Source organism: Schistocerca cancellata, chromosome 9, assembly GCF_023864275.1.
Source record: "Schistocerca cancellata isolate TAMUIC-IGC-003103 chromosome 9, iqSchCanc2.1, whole genome shotgun sequence".
Lineage (NCBI taxonomy): Eukaryota > Metazoa > Arthropoda > Insecta > Orthoptera > Acrididae > Schistocerca > Schistocerca cancellata.
In genome coordinates, this window is record NC_064634.1 from 13,918,731 (window position 1) to 13,931,330 (window position 12,600).

Consider the following 12,600-nt stretch of genomic DNA (forward strand, 5'->3'; position numbering starts at 1 on the left):
CCTGCTGGAGAACCAGTGTGACAGCATTATCATAATATACTGCTAATTAGCATGCAAACAGAAAATATGTTCTAATGTAAACAGTATTCACTGTTTCAGGAAACATGCAGTTTTGATCCCTACAAAACTCTAATAGTGTATCAGTTTCTAAATAACCAATTTATGTAATCGTATAATTGGCTTATACAGGTTGGAAACAAATTTTGTGACAAACTAATGTAAAAACTCTTTTTTTTACAGAGACTCTTCGCTTATACCCTCCATTACCATTTATTGATCGTGAAGTGACAAAGGACTATGTTATTCCTGGAACTGGTATTGGCCTTCCAAAAGGCATGGGAGTAGTAGTGTCATTACTTGGCCTGCACAGGGATGCTCTATTCTGGGATAACCCAGAGGAGTTTGTGCCAGAACGATTCAACAGACAGAAACAAAATAAGAGACCAAATTATGTGTACATGCCATTTGGGATTGGACCACGAAACTGTATTGGTAAGTAAATATTCCTCAGATGAACTTGTTACATCATAGAGGCAGAGGAAGATGACAAACTGTCACATATATGAATTTTTTCATGTAGGTGAGAGATGGTAACTGACCTACCCTCTCTGGTGCCTTCCCCCTCCATTTTTGTGCACCCTCATGCTCACTGAAGTGGTCAATCTCATCCTGAGACTTGTGTGACCTATCCTTCCTTATTAAACTTTCCCAACCTATTCATCTCTGTTTCCCAAGCAAAGAAATATTAATTCTGAAAACTAAATAGTTTGTTGCTTTTACTTTTATACGTTTCTGTCGACTGTACTACACGTTTCTCCTCCTGAAGGTAAATTTGGCGTTAATGGGATACGGCAGCAGACAACCAATGCAAGTGCCCTTGCTAACAGCACATTGCTTGCAGCACCCCTCCTGGGCTTGTGACCATATCAGTTAGAGCCTACATGACCAAAAAACCATGGCCTGGTCAGATGAGTCCCAATTTCAGTTGGTAAGAGCTGATGGTAGTGTTTGACTGTGGCACAGATCCCAGAAAACAGTAGTCCAAAGTTGTCAGCAAGGCACTCTGCAAGCTGGTGGTTCGTCCATAATTGTGTTGGCTGTGCTTACACAGAATAGACAGGGTTTTCTGGTCCAATTGAACCAATAATTGACTGGAAATGGATATCTTTGGTTGCTTGGAGACCTTTTGCAGCTATTCATGGACACCATGTTCCCAAACAACAATGGAATTTTTATGGATTACAATGCACCATGTCACTAGGCCACAATTGTTCATGACTGGCTTGAAGAATATTCTGGGAAGTTTGAGCATATGATTTGGCCACCCAGATCACCTGACATGAATCCATTGAACATTTATGTGACATAATTGAGAGATCAGTTCATGTATAAAATCCTGCACCAGCAACACCTTCACAATTAGGGATAGCTAGAGAGGCAGCACGGCTCAGCATTTCTGCAGAGGACTTCCAACGACTTGTTGAGTCCATGCCGTGTCAAGCTGCTGCACTACATTGGGCTAAAGGAGGTCTGACACAATGTTATGAGGTCTCCTATGACTTTTGTTACCTCAGGGTATGACATATACGGCCTACCAACAGATAGCTCTTCCAGATAGTCTTGCAGTTTTACTTCCGTGCTACACTTTGTTTTCTTGTGAGAGTTATTCATTCTTTCATTCACTTACATTTTGTGTTCCACAAGTCCCTCCTTTTGGGAAGTGGAACAGTCCAAGTTGTTATTAAATAGGTAAAATCAACCAGACAAGAATGGGGGACACAAAGAGGTACCAGAAATGTGAAAATGGAGAATGATGCACAAGATGAGGGTAAGGAGAAAAGTAGTTTGCTTTGCCCAAAGATGACACTGCTTTCAATGACATTTGGTATTTTTGAGTTGGTGCATGCTACATAAGAACATGAGTCAAGTGCCACCATGACCCACAGAACAGTTTCATTTATATGGTTTATTAATGCAGTAATGTTGTGTAAGTCCGCCGCTCGTGGCCTCGCGGTAGCGTTCTCGCTTCCCGAGCACGGGGTCCCGGGTTCGATTCCCGGCAGGGTCAGGGATTTTCACCTGCCTCGAGATGACTGGGTGTTTGTGTTGTCCTCATCATTTCATCATCATCCAGGAAAGTGGCGAAATTGGACTGAGCAAAGATTGGGTAATTGTACGGGCGCTGATAACCACGCAGTTGAGCGCCCCACAAACCAAACATCATCATCATCTCAATGTTGTGTATGTCTGGTCCAAATGGGGAAAGCAGGATACTTGGCAGTAATAAAAGTCTTCATTTTGGATGGAAATTCACGCAAATTTTGTCACACTTCTTAAAGAACCTACTCCTTCATTTCAGGGAGTTAAGAAATGGGTAGCTGAACTCATTGTGGCTGTAGTTACCTTGAAGATGATTTATGTGAAGGACACCTCAAAAATTACAACCACAGATTAAAAAGATGGGAGTAATTAGTCAAACTTTCTTCTGCAAGATATTCCTCATGTTCAGTGGTGAGTTACGGAACATTATGCTCTAGCTTTCTGAAAACTTAACCTTCACATCTCCTCGAAATACTCTTAATTAATTTGTAGCTATCTAGGCATGGCCTCAAACCACTAAATGAATCTAGTTGTGGTCTGAAGCCATTAAGTGCAGTCTCCAAGAGATGCATCCCTGGGAAAATTCTTCAGGAATATTTTGTGCACAAACAGTTACTATCATGCTGGATTATAAGCTACACACATCAAAAAATAGTTTTGCATCACCTCGGTTCCCAGAACTCCTGAAGATAGATGTTGACTGTGGATATTGTATCACAGGCACAGTCCCTTTGACTGTTCAGAGGTGTCACATAACCCACCCAAAGATGTAAACAACCATGCATGAGCAGCAGCCGATCAGTTCCAGTCATTCCACTAGGAAGGAGGGGCATGGCTCATGTTGTCTGTTGTTCAACCATGCCTAGACGGTCAATACTGCGGTTTGATCATGTCCACATTGTTACTTAGTACCAGAAAGGTCTCTCAACAAGGGAAGTGTCCAGGTGTCTCGGAGTGAACCAAAGTGAAGTTGTTCGGACATGGAGAAGATACGGAGAAACAGGAACTGTCGATGATATGCCTTGCTCAGGCCACTCAAGGGCTACTATTGCAGTGGATGACCACTAACTATGGAGTATGGCTTGGAGGAACCCTGACAGCAACGCCACCATGCTGAATAATGCTTTTCGTGCAGCCACAGGATGTCATGTTACAACTCAAACTGTGTGCAATAGGCTGCATGATGCACAACTTCACTCCTGAAGTCCATGGCAAGGTCCACCTTTGTAACCAAGACCCCATGCAGTGCGGTACAGATGGGCCCCAACAGCATGTCGAATGGACCACACAGGAGTGGCATCAAGTTTTCTTCAGCGATGAGTGTCGCATATGTCTTCAACCAGACAATCATAGGAGATGCCTTAGATACACTGTCCAGCGAGTGCAGCAAGGTGGAGGTTCCTTGCTGTTTTGCGGAGGCAGTATGTGGGGCCGACGTATGCCGCTGGTGGTCATGGAAGGCGCTGTAACGGCTGTACGATACGTGAATGCCATCCTCCAACCGATAGTGCAACCATATTGGCAGCATATTGGTGAGGCATTCGTCTTCATGGAGGACAATTTGCGCTCCCCCCCCCCCCCCCCCCCCACCCGTTCTCATCTTGTGAATGACTTCCTTCAGAATAAAGACATCACTCGACTAGAGTGGCCAGCATGTTCTCCAGACATGAAACGTATCGAACGTGCCCGGGATAGATTGAAAAGGGCTTTTTATGGATAACATGACCCACCAACCACTCTGTAGGATCTATGCCGAATCGCCATTTAGGAGTGAGACAATCTGGACCAACAGTGCCTTGACGAATTTGTAGATAGTATGCCATGAAGAATACAGGCGTGCATCAATGCAAGAGGACATGCTACTGGGTATTGGAGGTGCCAGTGTGTACAGCAGTCTGGACCACCACCTCTGAAGGCCTCGCTGTATGGTGGTACAATATGCAACGTGTGCTTTTCATGAGCAATAGAAAGGGCAAAAATGATGTTTATGTTGATCTCTATTACAATTTTCTCTACAGGTTCCAGAACTCTTGGAACTGAGGTGACGCAAAAGTTTTTTTGATGTGTGTATATACATAGTGTATCATACTTAATAGTGAAAACTGACACGCATGAAAATTTACAGTAGTAGAAGGAAAAACATTCCAGTAAACATAAAGTGGCAATTGAGCTGTTTGTGAGGTAATTGCAAATCTGTAGTCATGAACTGCCACTGACTTCAGTACAAAGCATTGTCCTAGTTAGTACAAATGCATTTGAAATGTAAACTTTTCAATTAAATACCCTTCTAATTCAGCTCAAATTTTACTCATGACCTACTGTAACAAGAAATACAATACTGCTTCAGAGCATTAAGTTACAATTTACTGTACACTCGTACCTGTAAAAGAGGGTGTTGGAATGTCATCCTTCCATTTTGGTGTAACGTTGCAATCATCTCTTTAGTCAGTTAGGAATTTTTCAAACATCTGCAGATCATTTTATAAATTTTGATACGACTGTACAATTTGCGGCTTCAGCTCTTCTACCACACCAATGGGAGTACTTCACAGTTCACATTTGAAATGAAGCTACAGGACTGAGGTCCAGTCATCTTGGAGACCAAGGTACATGCCTATTCAACCTATCCATTTTGGACCACATTGGTGCATTAGATGTGATGGCGACCATCAAGTATGTATTTTTCTCATCCATGGGTCATTGGTGAAATTTCATGCCAGGTGTGAACTTAATCAAAAAGCTTATGTTTTTAATACAGTTCTTGTAACTAGGGCAACAGTTCATAATGAAGTCAGTTGGAGTTTCATAAACAGCTAGCAGACACATGTTTAGTAGAATGTTTTTGCTTTTATTATTGCATACTTTCCTCCATGTCAGTTTTCACTATTAATTATGATACAGTCACTGTATTTTGACTTGTTGTAACTTAACATATCAACCTGTTAACAAAACTGCAAATACTGTCCTTTCCCTCCCTGGGCTACATAACAAGGCATTCACGACTACAATCTCATTAGTACACATTGACGTGTGTAGGATTTGAGATATGGCTGGCAATCCAGCATGTTTACTTCCTCTTGAAGTTTGCTGGAAATAATTCACTGCTGTTCAAAAGGAACAATGATGCACATAATTACAATGCCAGAAAGAAAAATGACACTCATTACTAGACACTAAGGTTGTCCGTAACACAAGAAAGGGTGCACAATGCTGCTACAAAATTTTTGCTCACTTACCCAGTGACATAAAAAGTTTGATAGGCAGTGGAGTTAAATTTGAAAACAAACTGAAAAAGTTTCTTCTTAACAACTCTGATTCCATATGAGAATTTTTATTTTATGATATGTAAAAGATGGTGAGTAGTAAGAATTACTAACTCTCATCTGTATCTAAGAAAATTACTTGTAAATGGTCAGTATGTAGCCATATTTGCATAATCACATCTGTATCTAAGGAGAAAAACTTGTAAATGGTCAGCATTTAGCCATATTTGCTTATGAATGTATAATGTGAATGTGAAATGACTCACTCCACATCATTACAATTAATTGTACAAATTGTCCATGGTGCATGTAACTAACTAACTCTCTAACCGATTGACCAACCAAACAACCAATCAGTGGCTCACAAATAGCGACCACTGCAGTATGCGCTGTGAGTACCCTCCTATTTTATCAACGTGAAATGCAGTTTCTTTGGTAAAGACATTGCTAGGCAACCTAACCAATATTCATCTTGAAGGACATTTACATAGCTTTTTAATCTGTGGTATCAAACATGAATTGTGCCTATGACAGGAGATGAATACGATTAAGGAGGAGGAGGAGTCCTAAAATGGCATAGTTCACTGCTTGAGGACTGGCTTCCACTCAGACTCCATTTTAAATCACAAAAATTATCATTCAGAAGTGTCCCTATGTATGCTACCTAGCTCACAGTGGCTGAATACCACCCAGAGCTGAATGAAGACCCTGCTATTTGATGCACATTGTTGAAACTTGCAGCAGTACATTAGAGTGGATTTTGTATGTCTTTCTTGATAGCAACAATGGACTGTAATACCGTCATTCCCAGACATCTATCAATAACTGGCCATTAATACCACAGTCAATAAAAAAATATTATCCTTTCCCATTGAAGAAATAGTCAGAGAACATACACAACAAAAAGAAGCAGCGTCTATGTCTTTAATCAGTATTTTGTGTGCAGGACAGCCAATAAACACCAGAAAAATCTACTCCAATCTTTTGAAACATGGACACTAACATGATACTTTCTCATTTCACTCTCTGGGAAGAGTGAGCATGATGACTTCACAAGTCCAGGGTATTACATGAATTGTAATTCTTTTTTTATACAAACTGCTGATTATTTTCCATTCAGCAATCCCAATCAGCATGTTGTAACAGATAAGCTTAAATTGCAAATATGCGAATCTCACTTATCATGTTCTGTATCATTAATGCATCCAACTTTTCATGCCTTCCCAAAATTCCTACTGATATACCCACACACACAAATTTAAAAAATCTCATCTGAAGCACTTTGCCCTATCCTTTCATCACTATATTTGCTCTGTAACTTACACCAAAATGTTTTCATAACACAAAGTTCATCAGTATCCCCTTTTTTTCCAGGTATGAGGATGGGTCAGATGCAAATCAGAGTTGGAATAGCACACATCATGGCAAATTTCAGTGTACATTTTGCGCCATCCACTCCAAATTCTTTACAGATGGATCCAAGTCATGCAGTGCTGACTCCCAGGGGTGACCTTCCCCTTTTGTTCAAAAAACTCAAGCCCTTTCCAGCTATGAAACAATGATCACATAAAACCATACTAGAGTAAAAGGCAAAATCAGCCTTGACAATAGTTATATTGGAAAAATTAGCCATTCATACATAATGCTTAGTTAATATGACTGTTCAGAAATGATAAAAACTGAGAATATAAGTTTCACTTTGGATAGAGTCACAGGCACTCATTAGTAAGCCACACCACAGTAAAGGTAAAAAAAAAAAAAGATAGAATAGAAAAATGGATCCAACAGTGCAATAAAGAATAAGTCAAATGGGAATCACAGAGCAGAGAGCAATTTTTGCTGGTAATAGATAAATGAATTTGACAACAGTTGTGTAAATGAAATGTTCAAACAAGTTTTGTAAATCTACCACTGTCATGATTTTTACGATAATGTCAATGATTTGGCAAAGCAGCCACATGTGGTACTACCACACTCACTTTGATAGAGTGAGACAAGAGGAACAGGGGAGGAAGGGGACCATAAACTAAAATACTTTGATTACAGTACCCGCGTCTGACATTTTTGTTTATCTCCAAAAAATTACTCTTCTGAGAACATAATGTTGACAGTAAAAGATTGTATTAACTATTTAAAAAATAGGCTTATGATATTTCACATCAACCAGAATATCAAACTTACCAACTTTCAAACCGAGCGGGGTGGCGCAGTGGTTAGACACTGGACTCGCATTCGGGAGGACGACGGTTCAATCCCGCGTCCGGCCATCCTGATTTAGGTTTTCCGTGATTTCCCTACATCACTCCAGGCAAATGCCGGGATGGTTCCTCTGAAAGGGCACGGCCGACTTCCTTCCCCATCCTTCCCTAATCTGATGAGACCGATGACCACGCTGTCTGGTCTCCTTCCCCAAACCAACCAACCAACTATCAATAATTGTGACAATGTTGACTGAATCAGCTACACATGATTGTCATTAATTTTTATTAACATAACGTAATGAATTAACTAAACACTAAAATGTAATTTATTTTTGTGTTATATGAGTCAATTTCTTAATTTCAGACAGCTAGTGAAAGCATTTTCTTCATATGTCTGCTATCTTAAAGGCACATTACTCAAGATATGCCCACTTGTAAACTTTGAATAAATGTTGGAAAGCGAGACAAATTGTTTTATTACTTTTTCCTCTACTTTGATTTCTTAACCTGAAAATTCAATAAAGGTATGAAGGTGATGTACAAGATTTTTTTTAACTTATGGCACTGAGTTGCAGGATGCAGGGAAAATCAGGTTTTAACATCACATCGACAGTGAGATTTTTAGCAGGGTTGCCACAAATTTCCCCAAGTGAAACTCCCTAATATTTCGCTGATTTCCAGGCACCTTTCAGGATTTTTCCCTGGCAGATTTTGAGATCTCAAGGATAAGTTAAGACATAAGTTGACAATCTGTCTTTTCAGCTATGGTACAAGAAACAATAGTGCAAATGAGGAAACGTATATTAAAAAAAAGTTTCAAGCACATGGCGTTTCCTGATGTGAGCAAAAATCTTAAGTACTAACATCAACATCTTTTGTAATGAACTGTTTTTAGATGGCAAAAGCAAGCCAAATAGTATGTATGTTTCACTAAGACCACTGATGTTATTTTATTTCAATAAAACAAAAAACATTTGGTGACAAAAATATGCACTTCCTTGGAGTTGTGAAATAGGTTTAAAATACCTTCACTGATTTCAGAAATAACATCAGAAAAAATAGGCCTCTTGAAAGTAATGTTTAAGGTGCAGGATTGTAGGTGCCAGCCAATAAAATGTTGGTTCTACTAAGTTCATTATTGTCAGTTATTACCCATTCTGTTTTATCTATTATTTTACTGGTATTGCATGACTTTTCTTTCGAGAATTATATGAGCACATAGTGTGCAAACCGCCAGCAACTGACACAATTTTCTTCTTCTTATCATCCATACTTTCTAACATATAAACTACATTTGAAGTGCCAAAATGTACTAGAACAAATAAAATGTCTATAAAATGCCACACTGCACAACACACTTGTGGTGAGACGGGCCTCTGGCCTGCTGAAGAGCACTGCGGTCCTGGGTCCATGGATAAACCACGAAAATCCACTGCGTTATGCCACACACAAACAGACCTGTCCTGCAGGCAGATTGGTGAGATTAGATCCAATGGGCAGGGCCCGCACATTAGTGGGAACTGAATGGCTTCAGACTGGCAGGCTCGATCCATTACAGATACCTGCAGAAACTGCCTGCGGTTTTGGCCCATCTGGAAATCCACTCATGTGGCCAGCTATTCGTGAGCCATAGGCAGCGTGTTGATGAAACGAGGTTGTGGTGATCAATCCATACAACCGATAACTTGTTCAAATACTCTGCGAAAGAATAATAATGATGAGGACAGGTAGCAGTTCACTGTAAAGATGATTGCTGACACACAGACAGTCACATAGAAAAGACAATCACTCTCTCGCAACTATATTTTCAGCCACAGCTTTTGTCAGAAAACGAGAACACACACATTCACACAATCACTCGGACACAACTCACGAAAACATTACCGCCGCCTCTGGCCACTGCATCTACTGTCTCTGAGAGTCAGATCCAAACAAACCACTCTTCATGCCTCCTTGCCTCTCGTCAGCAGCTGCTAGGCTAGCTGCAAGAAGCGGTGGCAGCACTGACCGCCAGCTGAGGGGAGTGGTAAGACGGGGAGAAGCAGCAGCAATGAGGGAGTAGGGAAGTGGCGCACATACTCAGCTGCACCCAGAAAGCGACAATGCATGGCACCTCAGTAAACAAACCATTTCATCTACTGAGACAAAAATGGGATTTTTCCAGTGCTTTTTCTAATTTCCCTTACGTGTTTGAAATTCCCTGTTTTCCGTGATTTCCAGAACCTGTGGCATGCCTGATTAGAGATGTAACACAAACTGAAACTGTATGTGGATGGAGCACAAAATTTGTCATATTTTCAATGAAATCACAACAGCCTTTAAAGGTGGCGTTGTTTTCCACTTTGTTTGTTATTTATTTAAACTTTTTCTTTGTTTCACAACTAGTTTCAACTTTTTAATGAGTTATCCAGTGTTTGGCTGTACAAACCATCATCATTCTGTATGTTTTGTCAGGAAAGGCAGGATATGTTATAAAAAATAACAGCTGACATCATTACCAAATATAGGACAGGAGGAAAAAAAATGGAATCATGGATGGAATTTGGTGAGTGTATGTTGTGACTGACAATTTGCAATTTTTCACAAACACAACTTTTATTGATGTAAGTTCACAATGTTGATGACTGAACGACAGACAAAAGATAACAGTAACAACTCCAGCAAAAGTCTCCTAATTGATGTGAACAAAAGTTCACTTCTAATTATCCACAAAGGTTTGTGGTAACACGCACACACACTAGTAACAGTCTAATTCCGAGACGAAGATGTAATCTTCAACAGTCGCAGTACACAAGGTCGGCATCCGGCGTGAACTAAATAGCTGTCTCCAGCCATCAGGTTTTGGTGTAGTGATACTTCCTGCAGGCCGTGGCTCGAGCTCCCCCTACAGGAAGTAATGCTCGGAATGTCTGTTTCCTGTATCTTGTATGTAAATAGCTGGTGTTTACCATGGTGCTTTTGGTATGCCTTTGGCATAGCCAACATCGTCCTCTGTGGTGTAATATGGGTTGCCGCCCCTCAGGGGCTATCTTGGCTCTGGTATAACACACCTCCCCCCCCTCCCCCCTCCCTTGGTAAAGCTGGTGCGGCACAGGCGACTGTGGGGGAGAGAGAGTATCAATATAGCCTGGTGCCGTAGGCTGATATGCAGCTAAGTTCTCCTGAAGGAGGCAGGGGAACCCGGCCACCGAAGAGTAGGGCGCTGCTTTCCGTGCGAGTCGGCTGGAATACCGCACTGGTGGCGGTTGCGAGGCGACGGCAAGCTGGGCAAGCGGCACGGGGACGTCTGTGTCATCCAACCTAGGCGGCGCCAAAGAGGGGCTGGGAAGTGGGTTCAGGGGAAGGTCCCAGAGCTGTTCTGGGTCCGGAGTAGGCGGCGGTGCAGGGCTAGCAGCTGGCGTATGTTGGCTATCTCCGGGAAGATCATCCACCAACTGAGGAGAGGGCATCAACATAGGCCCCAAGGAAGGGTCCAGCGATGGGGCGGGGGGGGGGGGGGGGGGGGGGGGGCGGGGGAGGAGAGAGAGAGAGAGAGAGAGAGAGAGAGAGAGAGAGAGAGAGAGAGAGAGAGAGGAGCCGACGTTTGGGGCTGTGGCTGCTCGAGGAAACAAAAGGATGCAGTTGGTTGCGGTGATGGGAAACCACCCTGTTGTTCAGGCATATGTCGAACAGCTGTCGACCACAGGGCCAGATAACGACCCCCAGAAGCCAGCTGGGCCAGAGCCCGAAACCACGAGCCCACACCTCGGAGCCGGATGAATATTGGGAAGTGCCTGGCAGAGCGTGTGGTCCAACCTGCGGCAGGAGGAAATGGAGTAGGGTCCAAGGCTGGTGACCGTGGAGCAGTTCAGCTGGACTCTTGTCAACCACCGGTGTGGCCCTGTAGGTCTGAGAAATAACATAAGTGCTTCTTCCGGAGAACGGTTCTCCATGTACTTCTTTATTTGAGTTTTAAATGTGCAAACAAGGCGCTCCACCTCTACATTGGATTGGGGATGGAGAGGAGGGGTAAAGATGTGGTGGATACCATTATCGTGACAGAATTTGGCGAACTCTTAACTGCGAAATTGCGGGCTGTTGTCTGATACCAAGGTGGCGGGAAGGCTTTCAGTGGAAAATATTTTTGACAGGGCCATGATGATATTCTCTGTGGTGATAGAGGAGCATTGGATAATGAAAGGGAAGTGGGAGTAGGCATCTGTGACGAGTAACCAGTAAGCGCAGAGGAAGGGTCCTGCAAAATTCACACAGATGCATTCCCATGGGAGGGAAGCAGCCAGCCGGGATTGGAAGGACTGGGGTGGTGTGGGAAGGGCCTGGGTACACTATTGACAACCCCAAACAATGGCGGCGTGCGAGGGTCTTCGTCCCGGCAATACCCCAGTGACCTGGATGTAAGACGTGGAGAATCCAGGACCCCAGGGAAGTTGGTACAATGACTCATGGAGTGGCATCATTTTCTGCATGGAGGAGCCCCCCGTTGATAGCCACCAGTTGATGGTGGATGGGGAAGAAGAATCGGAGGTCAGCCTGGGTGCGAGGCAGACGAAGCATCGGCCAGCCGTGGAGAACATAGCAGCACACCAGGTGGAGGAGCAGATCTGCAGTCGTCGCTGCGGCCACCCTCTCAGCTGTGACTGGGAATGCAGCTAATGCATTCTGTATGTCCCAATCGACCTGAAAAATTAAGAGGTCTGACGAATCGAATGACGAATCCTGACCGGAGGGGAGCCGACACGAGGCATCGGCGTTGGCATGCTGGGAGGTGGACTGGAAATGGATGGTGTACCTAAAATGTGAAAGGAATAAGGCCCATCACTGCAGGTGGTGGGAAGTCTTCGTGGGTAACTGGGCTAAAGGGGAAAATAAGGCCAGGAGGGGCTTAGGGCCAGTGATTAAGGGAGAAGACCTACCGTAAAGGTACGGGAGAAATTTGGTACAGGCAAACACGATTGCTAGGGCCTCCTTCTCAATTTGAGAATATTTGCATTGGACCTCTGTAAGGGATTTAGATATGTATGAAACCGGGAGTTCTG

At 42.9% G+C, this 12,600-nt stretch overlaps 1 protein-coding gene across 1 annotated transcript in view; it reads left to right on the top strand.

The window, feature by feature from the left end:
• Window positions 1-7,548, top strand: part of LOC126100676 (cytochrome P450 6k1-like) — a 124,162-nt gene extending 116,614 nt beyond the window's left edge. The window contains exons 8-9 of the mRNA XM_049911294.1: window positions 241-492; window positions 6,738-7,548. Coding sequence (XP_049767251.1) covers window positions 241-492; window positions 6,738-6,925 — 440 coding nt within the window. The 3' untranslated portion in view covers window positions 6,926-7,548. The remainder of the gene's footprint in view (window positions 1-240; window positions 493-6,737) is intronic.
• The last annotated feature ends 5,052 nt before the right edge of the window (window positions 7,549-12,600 follow it).